Source organism: Lipotes vexillifer, unplaced genomic scaffold (assembly GCF_000442215.2).
Source record: "Lipotes vexillifer unplaced genomic scaffold, Lipotes_vexillifer_v1.1 scaffold150, whole genome shotgun sequence".
NCBI classification, from domain to species: Eukaryota; Metazoa; Chordata; class Mammalia; order Artiodactyla; family Lipotidae; genus Lipotes; species Lipotes vexillifer.
The window spans coordinates 5820064-5832250 of record NW_006792921.1 but is presented as its reverse complement, the minus strand read 5'-3'; the positions used below and the strand labels follow the sequence as shown (position 1 = coordinate 5832250).

General features: G+C 39.7%; 1 protein-coding gene across 1 annotated transcript in view; it reads left to right on the top strand.

Moving 5' to 3' along the window:
- Positions 1-11939, top strand: part of NOD1 (nucleotide binding oligomerization domain containing 1) — a 48420-nt gene extending 36481 nt beyond the window's left edge. The window contains exon 13 of the mRNA XM_007466099.1: positions 11866-11939. Within this exon, the coding sequence (XP_007466161.1) occupies positions 11866-11938 (73 nt within the window). The 3' untranslated portion in view covers position 11939. The remainder of the gene's footprint in view (positions 1-11865) is intronic.
- The last annotated feature ends 248 nt before the right edge of the window (positions 11940-12187 follow it).

The window sequence follows — 12187 nt, the reverse complement described above, 5'->3', positions numbered from 1 at the left end:
CTGCTGACTCTGTTGTTTGAGGACAGCAGGCAGAGGAGGGGGGCAGAGAGGAGGGGAGGCCAGGCTGCAGGACAGTCTGTGGAGTACAGCTGGCTTCCACCCTTCTCAGGGGCTGGTGAGGACGGCTGTAAGGATATGCAGCTGCTTTAAGTCCGTCAAGCTCGAAATGGGCCTTTGTCACCTACCAACAGACAACCGCTGTTCCTACAAGGAACTATTTGTGTAGGACCAGGTGTCAATCTTCAAGGCATGCTCTGCAGAGCCTGAAAGCGGCACTGGTGTCAGGGAGGACTCGGAAAGAGGACAAGGAGGAGGGCTCAGGTGCTGGCCCAGGAGTATCTTCACTTTAGCCCCTGGCTCATCCCAGGTGTCTGACTCCCTGGGACTGGGCTCTGTGAGGGTACTGGCTGTGTTGGCCCTGTCCAGGGGTTGAGCCAGCAGGGGAGTGGAGATGAGGGAGCAGCTCTGCCAGGGGCCACACTGGCACAGATGACCTTGGACCATCTCTTTGGACTCACTATTTGTACTGACATTTATTTCTACCTTGTCCCTGTCTGAAAAGAGGTCTGAAGTCCCTCAGTCTTCAAAGACAGAAGTTAGCAGTGTTCAATGACATGGTATTGTATATTATAGCATTTACTGCACTCCATTGTAATAACTTCCTGTGAGGCTGTCTCCTCTAGACTGTAGCTCCTTGAGGGCAGGGCCTGTGTCATGGTCACTGCTGAGTCCCCAGGGAAAGCACCGCATCTTCATTTGTTGAACAACAAAGTGCTTGTGTGCCAGGCATGATGCTGGTCCCAAAATGGACCTGCCCTCATGGGTATACCCTCTAGTGAGGAAGACACAGTTAAGGAAAAAAATCATTCAAGTAATTATTTAATTACAATCATGATGAGTGCTAGAAAGGGGAAAGCTAAGAAGGGAACCTAATACAGATGGGGTTTCAGGGAAGGTCTCCCTAAGGAAGTGGCATTTAAACTGAGCCATGAAGGATGAATAGGAGTTCAGCAGCTGAAAGTGTTCCAGGTAGGGAAATAGCACGAGCAAAGCCTCTGAGGCAGGAAAGAACATGGTGCCCTTGAAGAACAGCAAGAAGCTGGTTCAGACAGTGTGGAAGAGGAGACAGGCGGAGACCAGACCATAAAATATCTGTGGGTCATGTTGAGTATTTTGGTCTTTATCCTAAAAGCAATGGAAAGTCATTGAACAGTTTGAAGCAAAGAGGGATGTGATCAGATGTGCATTGTAAAAAGACCACTCTGGCTCTTCTAGGAAAGTGGATTCGAGGAGGCCAGAGGCCATGTAAACGGACGGTCAGTAGGACACTGCAGTGAGCCAGAGAAGAGATGATGGGTGCTTAGGTCAGAATGGTGGTGCTGAACATATGGAGAGGTTCCAGGGAGCCCATTCTACGGCTATTGAAGGAATAAAACAGAACTCTGTGATAAATATGAAGATGAGGATGAAGGTTGACCCCCAGGTTACTAACTTGCACAATTGGATGTAGAGTTGTACCATTCATGGAGCTAGGGAACCCTAGGGAGATGTGCCCACTTTGAGGTACCTGGGAGGTGTCCAGATGAAGGTGTCAAGTAGGTAAGTGGCTCCACAGTGGAGTGGTCTGGCCCAGCTCAATGACATGAATGAGGCCAGGGATAGATGAGGTTCTTCTGGGGAAGAGGGCCAAGCCTGGAGGAAATCCATTATTTGGAGGTCACATGGAGGAGGATATAAAAAAGAGATGGAGTGGCCAGATGTAGGAAAGAAACCAGAGAGCATAATATCAAACCAAGGGAAGGTGGTGTTTCAAGGAGGAGGGAGAGGGCAGGACAGGACAGCCAAATGCCTGTGAGGGTCAGGAAAGACAAGGGCTAAAAACTGTCATTTAAGTTCAGGTTTATAGAGGCTATTGGTTACCTTAGTGAGACCCAGTCCATAGAGTGATGGTAGCTGGAAAGGATTAATATGTGAATATCAAACAAATCATCAAGATGGCAGGGTAAGAGGACGTGGAGCTTACCTCCCCCACAAACACATCAAAAATACATCTACATGTGGAACAAGTCTTGTGGAAAACTAACTGGAAACTGGCAGGAGAACTCCTGTACAATCAAGGCTGCAAGAAAGATTCCCATGTAATCACAGAGGATGGGGGAAAAAAGCATCAGGACAGAGTCCACGGGAGGGGACTACGAGGAAAAAGGAGACAAGCCCCACTGGCTGCTTGGAGAACTGCTAGAAAGGCTGGAGAACCCTAGACTCCAGTTGTGAGGAGTGCATGGGTGCTTGCTTACCACCGGAGAGGGCAAAGCGAGGTATGCCTAGCATGGTGGTGTCACCACACTCTCTACCCCAGCCCCACTCATTCCACACCACATCCTGGCACTAGATCCAGGGCAGCCAGGTCCTGGGAGAAGACTCGATCTAGAGATGCAGAGGTGGGCCAGGAACCTGGGGGGTGGTCCAGGTAGGGCAGCAGCAGCCACTATTAGCACTTACTAAAACAGCACTACAGAAGCAGCCCAGACGTCTGATGGCAGCATAGCTGCTTCCCACAGCCATAATGCCATGACCCCTAGTGCTAGCTGAGCAAATGCTCCAGCCCCACCCACTCCACACCACAACCTTGCACTAGATCTGGGATGACCACAAAGGGGAAAAGACATGACCTTGGGCTGCATCTGAGCAAAGCTGCAGCTGCCTACACAGGCAGTGTCATTGGACCTCTGTAAGTGCACAAGCCCCAGTGCAGGGAGAGGGAAAAACATACACTTAAAGGGAACAGAGCCAGCTTGAGCCTGACCCTCAGGGCATTCACTCCAGCAACTTAGGAGCAGCCCCCTGCCCTATGTGATGGCCACTGAGCAGAGAGGAAGTCCTGCATCACACCCTGTGCAGGCTCTAGCTCTTTCAATTCTAGCCACACCCCCATCAAGGTGATAGAGGCCAGCACATCCTGAAGAAGATATGACTGGCATCCACATCAAAACCCGTCCTCACACCAAAAACACTGGGCACACACAGTCTACATGGGGACACTCCCACATAAAAACACCCCTTCAAGACCACAATAGGTAACTGTTTCACCTAAATTCATTGAGACAGAGCAGAGAAAGTTAAGTAAAATGAAAAAGCAGAGGAACTATTCCCAATGGAAAGAGCAAGAGAATCCCCCTGAAAAAGTAATGAAACAGAGGTAACAATGAGTTCAAATGCTAACTGAATGAAGAAAGAGTTGATCTAAGCACAGATCATTGTAACAAAAACTATAAAAAGACCCAATCAAAAATAATTCCATTTTAGATACAAAGCACCCTAAAAGCAATGAATAGCGGACTAAATGACACAGAACACATAAATGATCTGGAAGATTAAAAAATGGAAATTATTGAATCAGTACAGCAAAATGAAAGCAACATATGAGATCTATGGGATAATATAAAATGTGCCAACATCTGCATTATGGGGTTTCCAGAACGAGAAGAGAGAAGGGAATCAAAAATGTATTTGAAGAAATTATGGCTGAAAACTTCCCAAACCTAAAGAAGGAAATAAATATCCAGGTACAGGAAGCACAGAGGGTCCCAAACAAGATGAACCCAAACAGACCCACACCAAGACATATCATAATTAAAATGGCAAAAGTTAGAATTCTAAAGGCAGCAAGGGTAAAACAGCGTCATACACAAGGGACCCCCCGGCCCGTAAGGCTATCATCTGATTTATCTGCAGAAACCTTGCAGGCTAGAAGGAGTGGCATGATATTCAAAGTCCTGAAGGGGAAAAACCTACAACCTAGGATACTCAACCCAGCAAGATTATCAAGGAGAGAAGATTAAATAAGGAGAGAAGAATTTCTCAGACAAGCAAAAACCTGAAAGAATTCAGCAATACTAAACCTACCCTGAAAGAAATGTTGAAGAGTCTTCTCTAAATGGAAAAGAAGAATCTATAGGAAAGGGAAAATAACAATAGGAAAGACAAATATATATTGAGGATTGAAGATGACTTAAACCAGTATGTGGATTAAAAAAAGATGGAATTCAATAATGACATTTTGTAATGTCAAACTGTGAACATAAATTTGTACTGTACAGTCCTTGTGTGTACAGTATGCAGTATATTATATGTTAATAAAACCATCATAATAAAAAAATTGTAAAAGTGACTATAACTACAATAAATAGTAAAGGGATAAGCAGGGAGATATAAAATATGACATCAGAGCAAAGATCAATAAAACTTAAAGTTGGTTCTTTGAGAAGATAAAATAGATAAACCATTAGCCAGACTCATCAAGAAAAAAAGGGAGAAGACTCAAGTCAATAGAATCAGAAATGAAAAAGGGGAGGTAACAACTGACACTGCAGAAATACAAAAGATCATGAGGGATTAGTACAAGCAACTCTGTGCCAATGAAATGGACAACCTGGAAGAAATGGACAAATTCTTAGAAATGCACAACCTGCCAAGACTGAATCAGGAAAAAACAGAAAATATGAACAGACCAATCACAAGCACTGAAATTGAGACTGTGATTAAAAACCTTCCAAAAAACAAAAGCCCAGGACCCGATGTCTTCACAGGTGAATTCTATCAAACATTTAGAGAAGAGCTAACACCTATCCTTCTCAAACTCTTCCAAAATATAGCAGAGGGAGGAACACTCCCAAACTCATTCTACGAGGCCACCATCACCCTGATACCCAAACCAGACAAGGATGTCACAAAGAAAGAAAACCACAGGCCAATATCACTGATGAACATAGATGCAAAAATCCTCAACAAAATACTAGCAAACAGAATCCAACAGCACATCAAAAGGATCATACACCATGATCAAGTGGGGTTTATTCCAGGAATGCAAGGATTCTTCAGTATATGCAAATCAATCAACGTGATACACCATATTAACCATTTTGAAGGAGAAAAACCATATGATCATCTCAACAGATGCAGAGAAAGCTTTTGACAAAATTCAACACCTATTTATGATAAAAAAAAAAACCCTGCAGAAATTAGGCATAGAGGGAACTTTCCTTAACATAATAAAGGCCATATATGACAAACCCACAGCCAACATCGTCCTCAATGGTGAAAAACTGAAAAGACTAAGGTCAGGAACAAGACAAGGTTGCCCACTCTCACCACTCTTATTCAACATAGTTTTGGAAGTTTTAGCCACAGCAATCAGAGAAGAAAAGGAAATAAAAGGAATCCAAATCGGAAAAGAAGAAGTAAAGCTGTCACTGTTTGCAGATGACATGATACTATACATAGAGAATCCTAAAGATGCTACCAGAAAACTACTAGAGCTAATCAATGAATTTGGTAAAGTAGCAGGATACAAAATTAATGCACAGAAATCTCTGGCATTCCTATATACTAATGATGAAAAATCTGAAAGTGAAATCAAGAAAACACTCCCATTTACCATTGCAACAAAAAGAATAAAATATCTAGGAATAAACCTACCTAAGGAGACAAAAGACCTGTATGCAGAAAATTATAAGACACTGATGAAAGAAATTAAAGATGATACAAACAGATGGAGAGATATACCATGTTCTTGGATTGGAAGAATCAACATTGTGAAAATGACTCTACTTCCCAAAGCAATCTATAGATTCAATGCAATCCCTATCAAACTACCACTGGCATTTTTCACAGAACTAGAACAAAAAATTTCACAATTTGTATGGAAACACAAAAGACCCCGAATAGCCAAAGCAATCTTGAGAACAAAAAATGGAGCTGGAGGAATCAGGCTGCCTGACTTCAGACTATACTACAAAGCTACAGTAATCAAGACAGTATGGTACTGGCACAAAAACAGAAAGATAGATCAATGGAATAGGATAGAAAGCCCAGAGATAAACCCATGCACATATGGTCACCTTATCTTTGATAAAGGTGGCAGGAATATACAGTGGAGAAAGGACAGCCTCTTCAATAAGTGGTGCTGGGAAAACTGGACAGGTACATGTAAAAGTATGAGATTAGATCACTCCCTAACACCATACACAAAAATAAGCTCAAAATGGATTAAAGACCTAAATGTAAGGCCAGAAACTATCAAACTCTTAGAGGAAAACATAGGCAGAACACTCTATGACATAAATCACAGCAAGATCCTTCTTGACCCATCTCCTAGAGTAATGGAGATAAAAACAAAAATAAACAAATGGGACCTAATGAAACTTCAAAGCTTTTGCACAGCAAAGGAAACCATAAACAAGACCAAAAGACAGCCCTCAGAATGGGAGAAAATATTTGCAAATGAATCAACTGACAAAGGATTAATCTCTAAAATTTACAGGCAGCTCATGCAGCTCAATAACAAAAAAATAAACAACCCAATCCAAAAATGGGCAGAAGACCTAAATAGACATTTCTCCAAAGAAGATATACAGACTGCCAACAAACACATGAAAGAATGCTCAACATCATTAATCATTAGAGAAATGCAAATCAAAACTACAATGAGATATCATCTCACACCAGTCAGAATGGCCATCATCAAAAAATCTAGAAACAATAAATGCTGGAGAGGGTGTGGAGAAAAGGGAACCCTCTTGCACTGCTGGTGGGAATGTAAATTGATACACCCACTGTGGAGAACAGTGTGGAGGTTCCTTATAAAACTACAAATAGAACTACCATATGACCCAGCAATCCCACTACTGGGCATATACCCTGAGAAAACCATAATTCAAAAAGAGTCATGTACCAAAATGTTCATTGCAGCTCTATTCACAATAGACCAGAGATGGAAACAACCTAAGTGCCCATCATCGGATGAATGGATAAAGAAGATGTGGCACATATATACAATGGAATAGTACTCAGCCATAAAAAGAAACGAAATTGAGCTATTTATAATGAGGTGGATAGACCTAGAGTCTGTCATACAGAGTGAAGTAAGTCAGAAAGAGAAAGACAAATACCGTATGGTAACACATATATATGGAATTTAAGAAAAAAAAAATGTCAGGAAGAACCTAGGGGTAAGACAGGAATGAAGACACAGACCTACTAGAGAATGGACTTGAGGATATGGGGCGGGGGAAGGGTGAGCTGTGACAGAGCGAGAGAGAGGCATGGACATATGTACACTACCAAACATGAGGTAGATAGCTAGTAGGAAGCAGCCACATAGCACAGGGAGATTAGCTCGGTGCTTTGTGACCACCTGGAGGGGTGGGATAGGGAGGGTGGGAGGGAGGGAGACGCAAGCGGGAAGAGATATGGGAACATATGTATATATATAACTGATTCATTTTGTTGTAAAGCAGAAACTAACACACCATTGTAAAGCAATTATACTCCAATAAAGATGTTAAAAAAATAAAACATGACATCAGGAGTAAAAAATGTAGGTCTTTTAGAATGTGTTTGAACTTAAATGATTATCAGTTTAAAGCAAGTATATATAATTATGGGTCAACATATATGAACTCCATGGTAATCACAAATCAGAAGCCTACAATAGATACACAAAGACCAAAAAAAGGAACTCAAGTATACTTTAAAGAAATGCATCAAACCACAATGGGAGAGACAAAAAGAATAAGAAATGGACAAAGAAGAACTACAAAAACAACTGGAAGACAAGGAATAAAATGACAATAAGTACATACCGATCAATAATTACCTTAAATGTCAGTGGACTAAATGCTCCCATCAAAAGATAAGGGGTGGCTTACTGGATAAAAAAGCAAGACCCTTCAATATGCTGCCTACACGAGACTCACTTCAGGGCAAAAGTCACATTCAGAGTGAAAGTGAGTGGATGGAAAAAAACTTCATTCTCATGGAAACGACAAGATAGCAGGGGGGAGCAATACTCATATTAGACAAAATAGACTAAAACAAAGGCTAAAACAAAGACAAAGAAGGGCATTATATAATGATAAAGGAATCAATACAAGAAGAGGATATTACACTCATTAACATATACACCCAATACAGGAGCACCTAAATACATAAAGCAAATACTAACAGACATAAAGGGAGAAACTGACAATAATCCAATAATAGTGGGGGTACTTTAACACCCTACTTACAACAATGGACAGATCATGCAGATAGAAAATCAATAAGGCAGTAGAGATCCTAAATGACACAGCAGACCAGTTGGACTTAATTGATATCTACAGGACACTACAGCCAAAAAAAGCAGAATACACATTCTTTTAAAGTGCCTATGGAACATTTGCTAAGATACATCACATACTAGGTCACAAAACAAGCCTCAGCAAACTTAAGAGGATAGTAGTTATATTAAGCATGTTTCCTGACCACAATAGTATGAAACTAGAAATCAACTACAGAAAGAAAAATGAGAGAACAACAAACATGTGGAGACTAAACAATATGCTACTAAAAAACCAATGGGTCAATGATGAACTCAAAGAGGAAATCAGAAAATACCTCAAGACCAACTGAAAATGAAAACACAATTTTCCAAAATCTCTGGGATGCAGCAAAAGCAGTTCTGAGAGCAAAGTTCATAGTGATACAGACATTGCTCAGAGAATAAGAAAACTCTCAAACAACCTAACATACCACCTAAGGGAAATAGAAGAAGAACAAACAAAGCCCAAAGTCAGCAGAAGGAAGGAAATAATAAAGATTGGAGAGGAAATAAAAGAGATTTAAAAAAAAAGTAGAAAAGATCAATGAAACGAAGAGCTGGTTTGAAAAGAGAAACAGAATTGATAAACCTTTAGCCAGGTTCACCAAGAAGAAAAGAGAGTGGACCCAAATAAAATATGAAAGGAGAAATAACAACTGATACCACAGAGATACAGAAAATCCTAAGAGAATACTATGAACATTTATATGCTAACAAATTGGACAATGTAGAAGAAAAGGACAAATTTCTAAAAACATATAGCCTACCAAGACTGAGTCAAGGATAAACAGGCAATTCTAACAGACTGATCACTAGAAGTGAAGTGAAATTGAATCTTCAAACCAAACCAAACCAAACCAACAAAACTCTCAGCAAACAAAAGTCCAGGACCAGACAGCTTCACAGAGGAATTCTAGCAAACATATAAAGAACTTATACCTATCCTTCTTAAACTATTTCAAAAAATTGAAGAGGGAACACTCCCAAATTCTTTCTAGGTCACTATTACCCTGATATCAAAACCAGACGACACTACAAAAATGAAAACTACAGGCCAATATTTTTGATATAAATGCAAAAATCCTCAACAAAATATTAGCAAACTAAATCCAACAATACATAAAAAGGATCATACACCATGATAAACTGAATTTATTCCAGGACGCAAGGATGGGTCAACATATGCAAATCAATCAGTGATACACCACATTAACGAAAGGAAAGATAAAAGAAACCACATGATCATCTCAACAGACACAGGAAAAGCACTTGACAAGATTCAACATCCATTCATGGTAAAAACTCTCATCAAAGTGGGTGGGTATAGAGGGAACATATTTCAACATCATGAAGTTCATTTATGACAAACCCACAGCCAGTATAATACTCAATGGTGAAAAGCTGAAAGCCTTTCTGCTAAATTCAGGAACAAGACAAAGATGTCCACTCTCACCACTTTGATTTAAAATAGCATTGGAAGTCCTAGCCACATCAGTCAGACAAAAAAAAAGAAATAAAAGGTATCCAAATTGAAAGGGAAGAGGTGAAATTGTCACTATTTGCAGATGACATACTATGTAGAAAACCCTAAAGTCTCCCCACAAAAACTATTACAACTACTAAATGAATTCAGCAAAGTGGAAGTATACAAGATTAATATATAGAAATAGGCTGTGTTTTTGTAACACTGATGATGAAATATTAGAAAGAGAAAAGTTTTAGAAATCCCATTTAAAATCATGTCAGAAAAATAAAATACCTAGGAATAAACCAAGGAGGTGAAAGACCTATACTCTATAGAACACTGATGATGGAAATTGAAGGTGATTCAAACAAATGGAAAGATATCCCATGCTCTTGGATTGGAAGAACAAATATTAAAATGGCCATACTGCCCAAAGCAATCTACAGATTTAATACAATCCCTATAAAAATACCCATGATACTTTTCACAGAACTAGAACAAATAATCCTAAAATTTATATGGAACCACAATAGACCCTGAATTGCCAAAGCAATCCTGAGAAAAAAGAACAAATTTGGAGGTCTAACCCTCCTGGATTTCAGACTATACTACAAAGCCACAGTAATCAAAACAGCATGGTATCAGCACAAAAACAGACAGATGAGTGGAACAGAACAGAGCCCAGAAACAAACCCATGCACCTATGGTAAATTAATCTACAACTAAAGGAGGTAAGAATATACAGTACAATGGAGAAAAGAAAAGACACTGATAAAGTGATACTGATAACAAGTGATACTTGTTAAACAAGTGATACTGATAAAACTGTTCAGCTACATGTAAAACAATGAGAACATTCCCTCACATCATATACAAAAATAAACTCAAAATGGTTTAGAGACCTAAATGTAAGACTGGAAACCATAAAGTTCCAAGGAGAGAACATAGGGGGAACACTCTTTAACATCAATCATAGCAATATTTTCTCTTGGGTCAGTCTCCTAAGGTGAAAGGAATAAAAGCAAAATTAAACAAATGGGATCTAATTAAACTTAAAAGCTTTTGCACCATAAAGGAAACCATCGACAAAATGAAAAGACAACCTACATAATGGGAGAAAATATTTGCAAATGATGCAATCAACAAGGGGTTAATGTCCAGAATATACAAACAGCTCATACAATTTAACACAAAAGAAAAAGCCCAATTAAAAAGTGGGTAGACGATCTGAATAGACATTTTACCAGAGAAGACTTACAGATGGCCAACAGGCATATGAAAAGGTGCTCAGCATCGCTAATTATTAGAAAATGCAAATCAAAACCACAATGAGGTATCACTTCACACCTATTAGAATAGCTATCATCAAAAAGTCTACAAATAATCCTGGAAAGGATGTAGAAAAAAGGGAACCCTTGTACACTGTTGGTGGGAATGTAAATTGGTGCAGCCACTATGGAAAACAGTGTGGAGGTTCCTTAAAAAAAATAACAATAGAACTACCATATGATTTAGCAATTCCACTCCTGGGTATATATCCACAAAAAACTACACCACCAATTTGAAAAGATACATGCACCTCAGTGTTCAAAGCAGCACTATTTACAATAGCCAAGACGGAAGCAACCCAAGTGCCCATCAACAGATGATTGGATTAATATGTGATACACACAAACACACACACACACACACACACACAATGGAATATTACTCAGCCATAAAAAAGAATGAAATATTACAATTTACAGCAACGTGGATGGATCTAGAGAAAATTATGCTAAGTGAAATAAGTCAGAGGAAGAAAGACAAATACTATATATCAGTTACATGTGGAATCTAAAAATAATACAAATGCTTGTATATGCAAAACAAATAGACTCACAGATATAGAAAATAAACTTGTAGTTACCAAAGGGGAGAGGGACAAATCAGGGGTATGGGATTAACAGATACAAATTACTATATATAAAATAGACAAACAAGAATATCCTGTATAGCGCAGGGAATTATACCCATTATCTTGTAATAACCTATAACAGAATATTATCTGCAGAAATACCGAATCACCATGCTACACCTGAAATTAACACAATACTATAAATCAACTATACTTCAATTTTAAAAAAGTAAAAAGTATTGGACAGATTGTTCCTTAATTTCAGGGTTATGCGAAGCACAAGAGTGTGTTAGGAACACATAATGGGAAGGAGCATACAGTAGTCTCTCACACTTACTTGTGTTCTTTGTTTTTCTCCAACAGCTTAAATGGAAACTTGATAAAGCCAGAGGAGGCCAAAGTCTTTGAAGGCGAGAAGCGGATTGTCTGTTTCTGAGGGGATGCTTTCCTGTGGGTGGGTCTTGGCCCTGGGGGTGACTCTGTGCAGTTGCCTGTCTTGGATGTCTGAAACATCCAGTGTCTGCCGAGGTGGAACTTCCAGGATTCCTGCCTTCGTGGTGGTGCAAAACGAGCTCCGTGTGGGCACTCTGATTGGCAGAGTCCCTGAGTAGCTGTTACAATTCTGCAGGAAAAGTATGAGCCGTTTTAGTGACTGTAAACATACTCTGAAGAGATGTTAATGCAT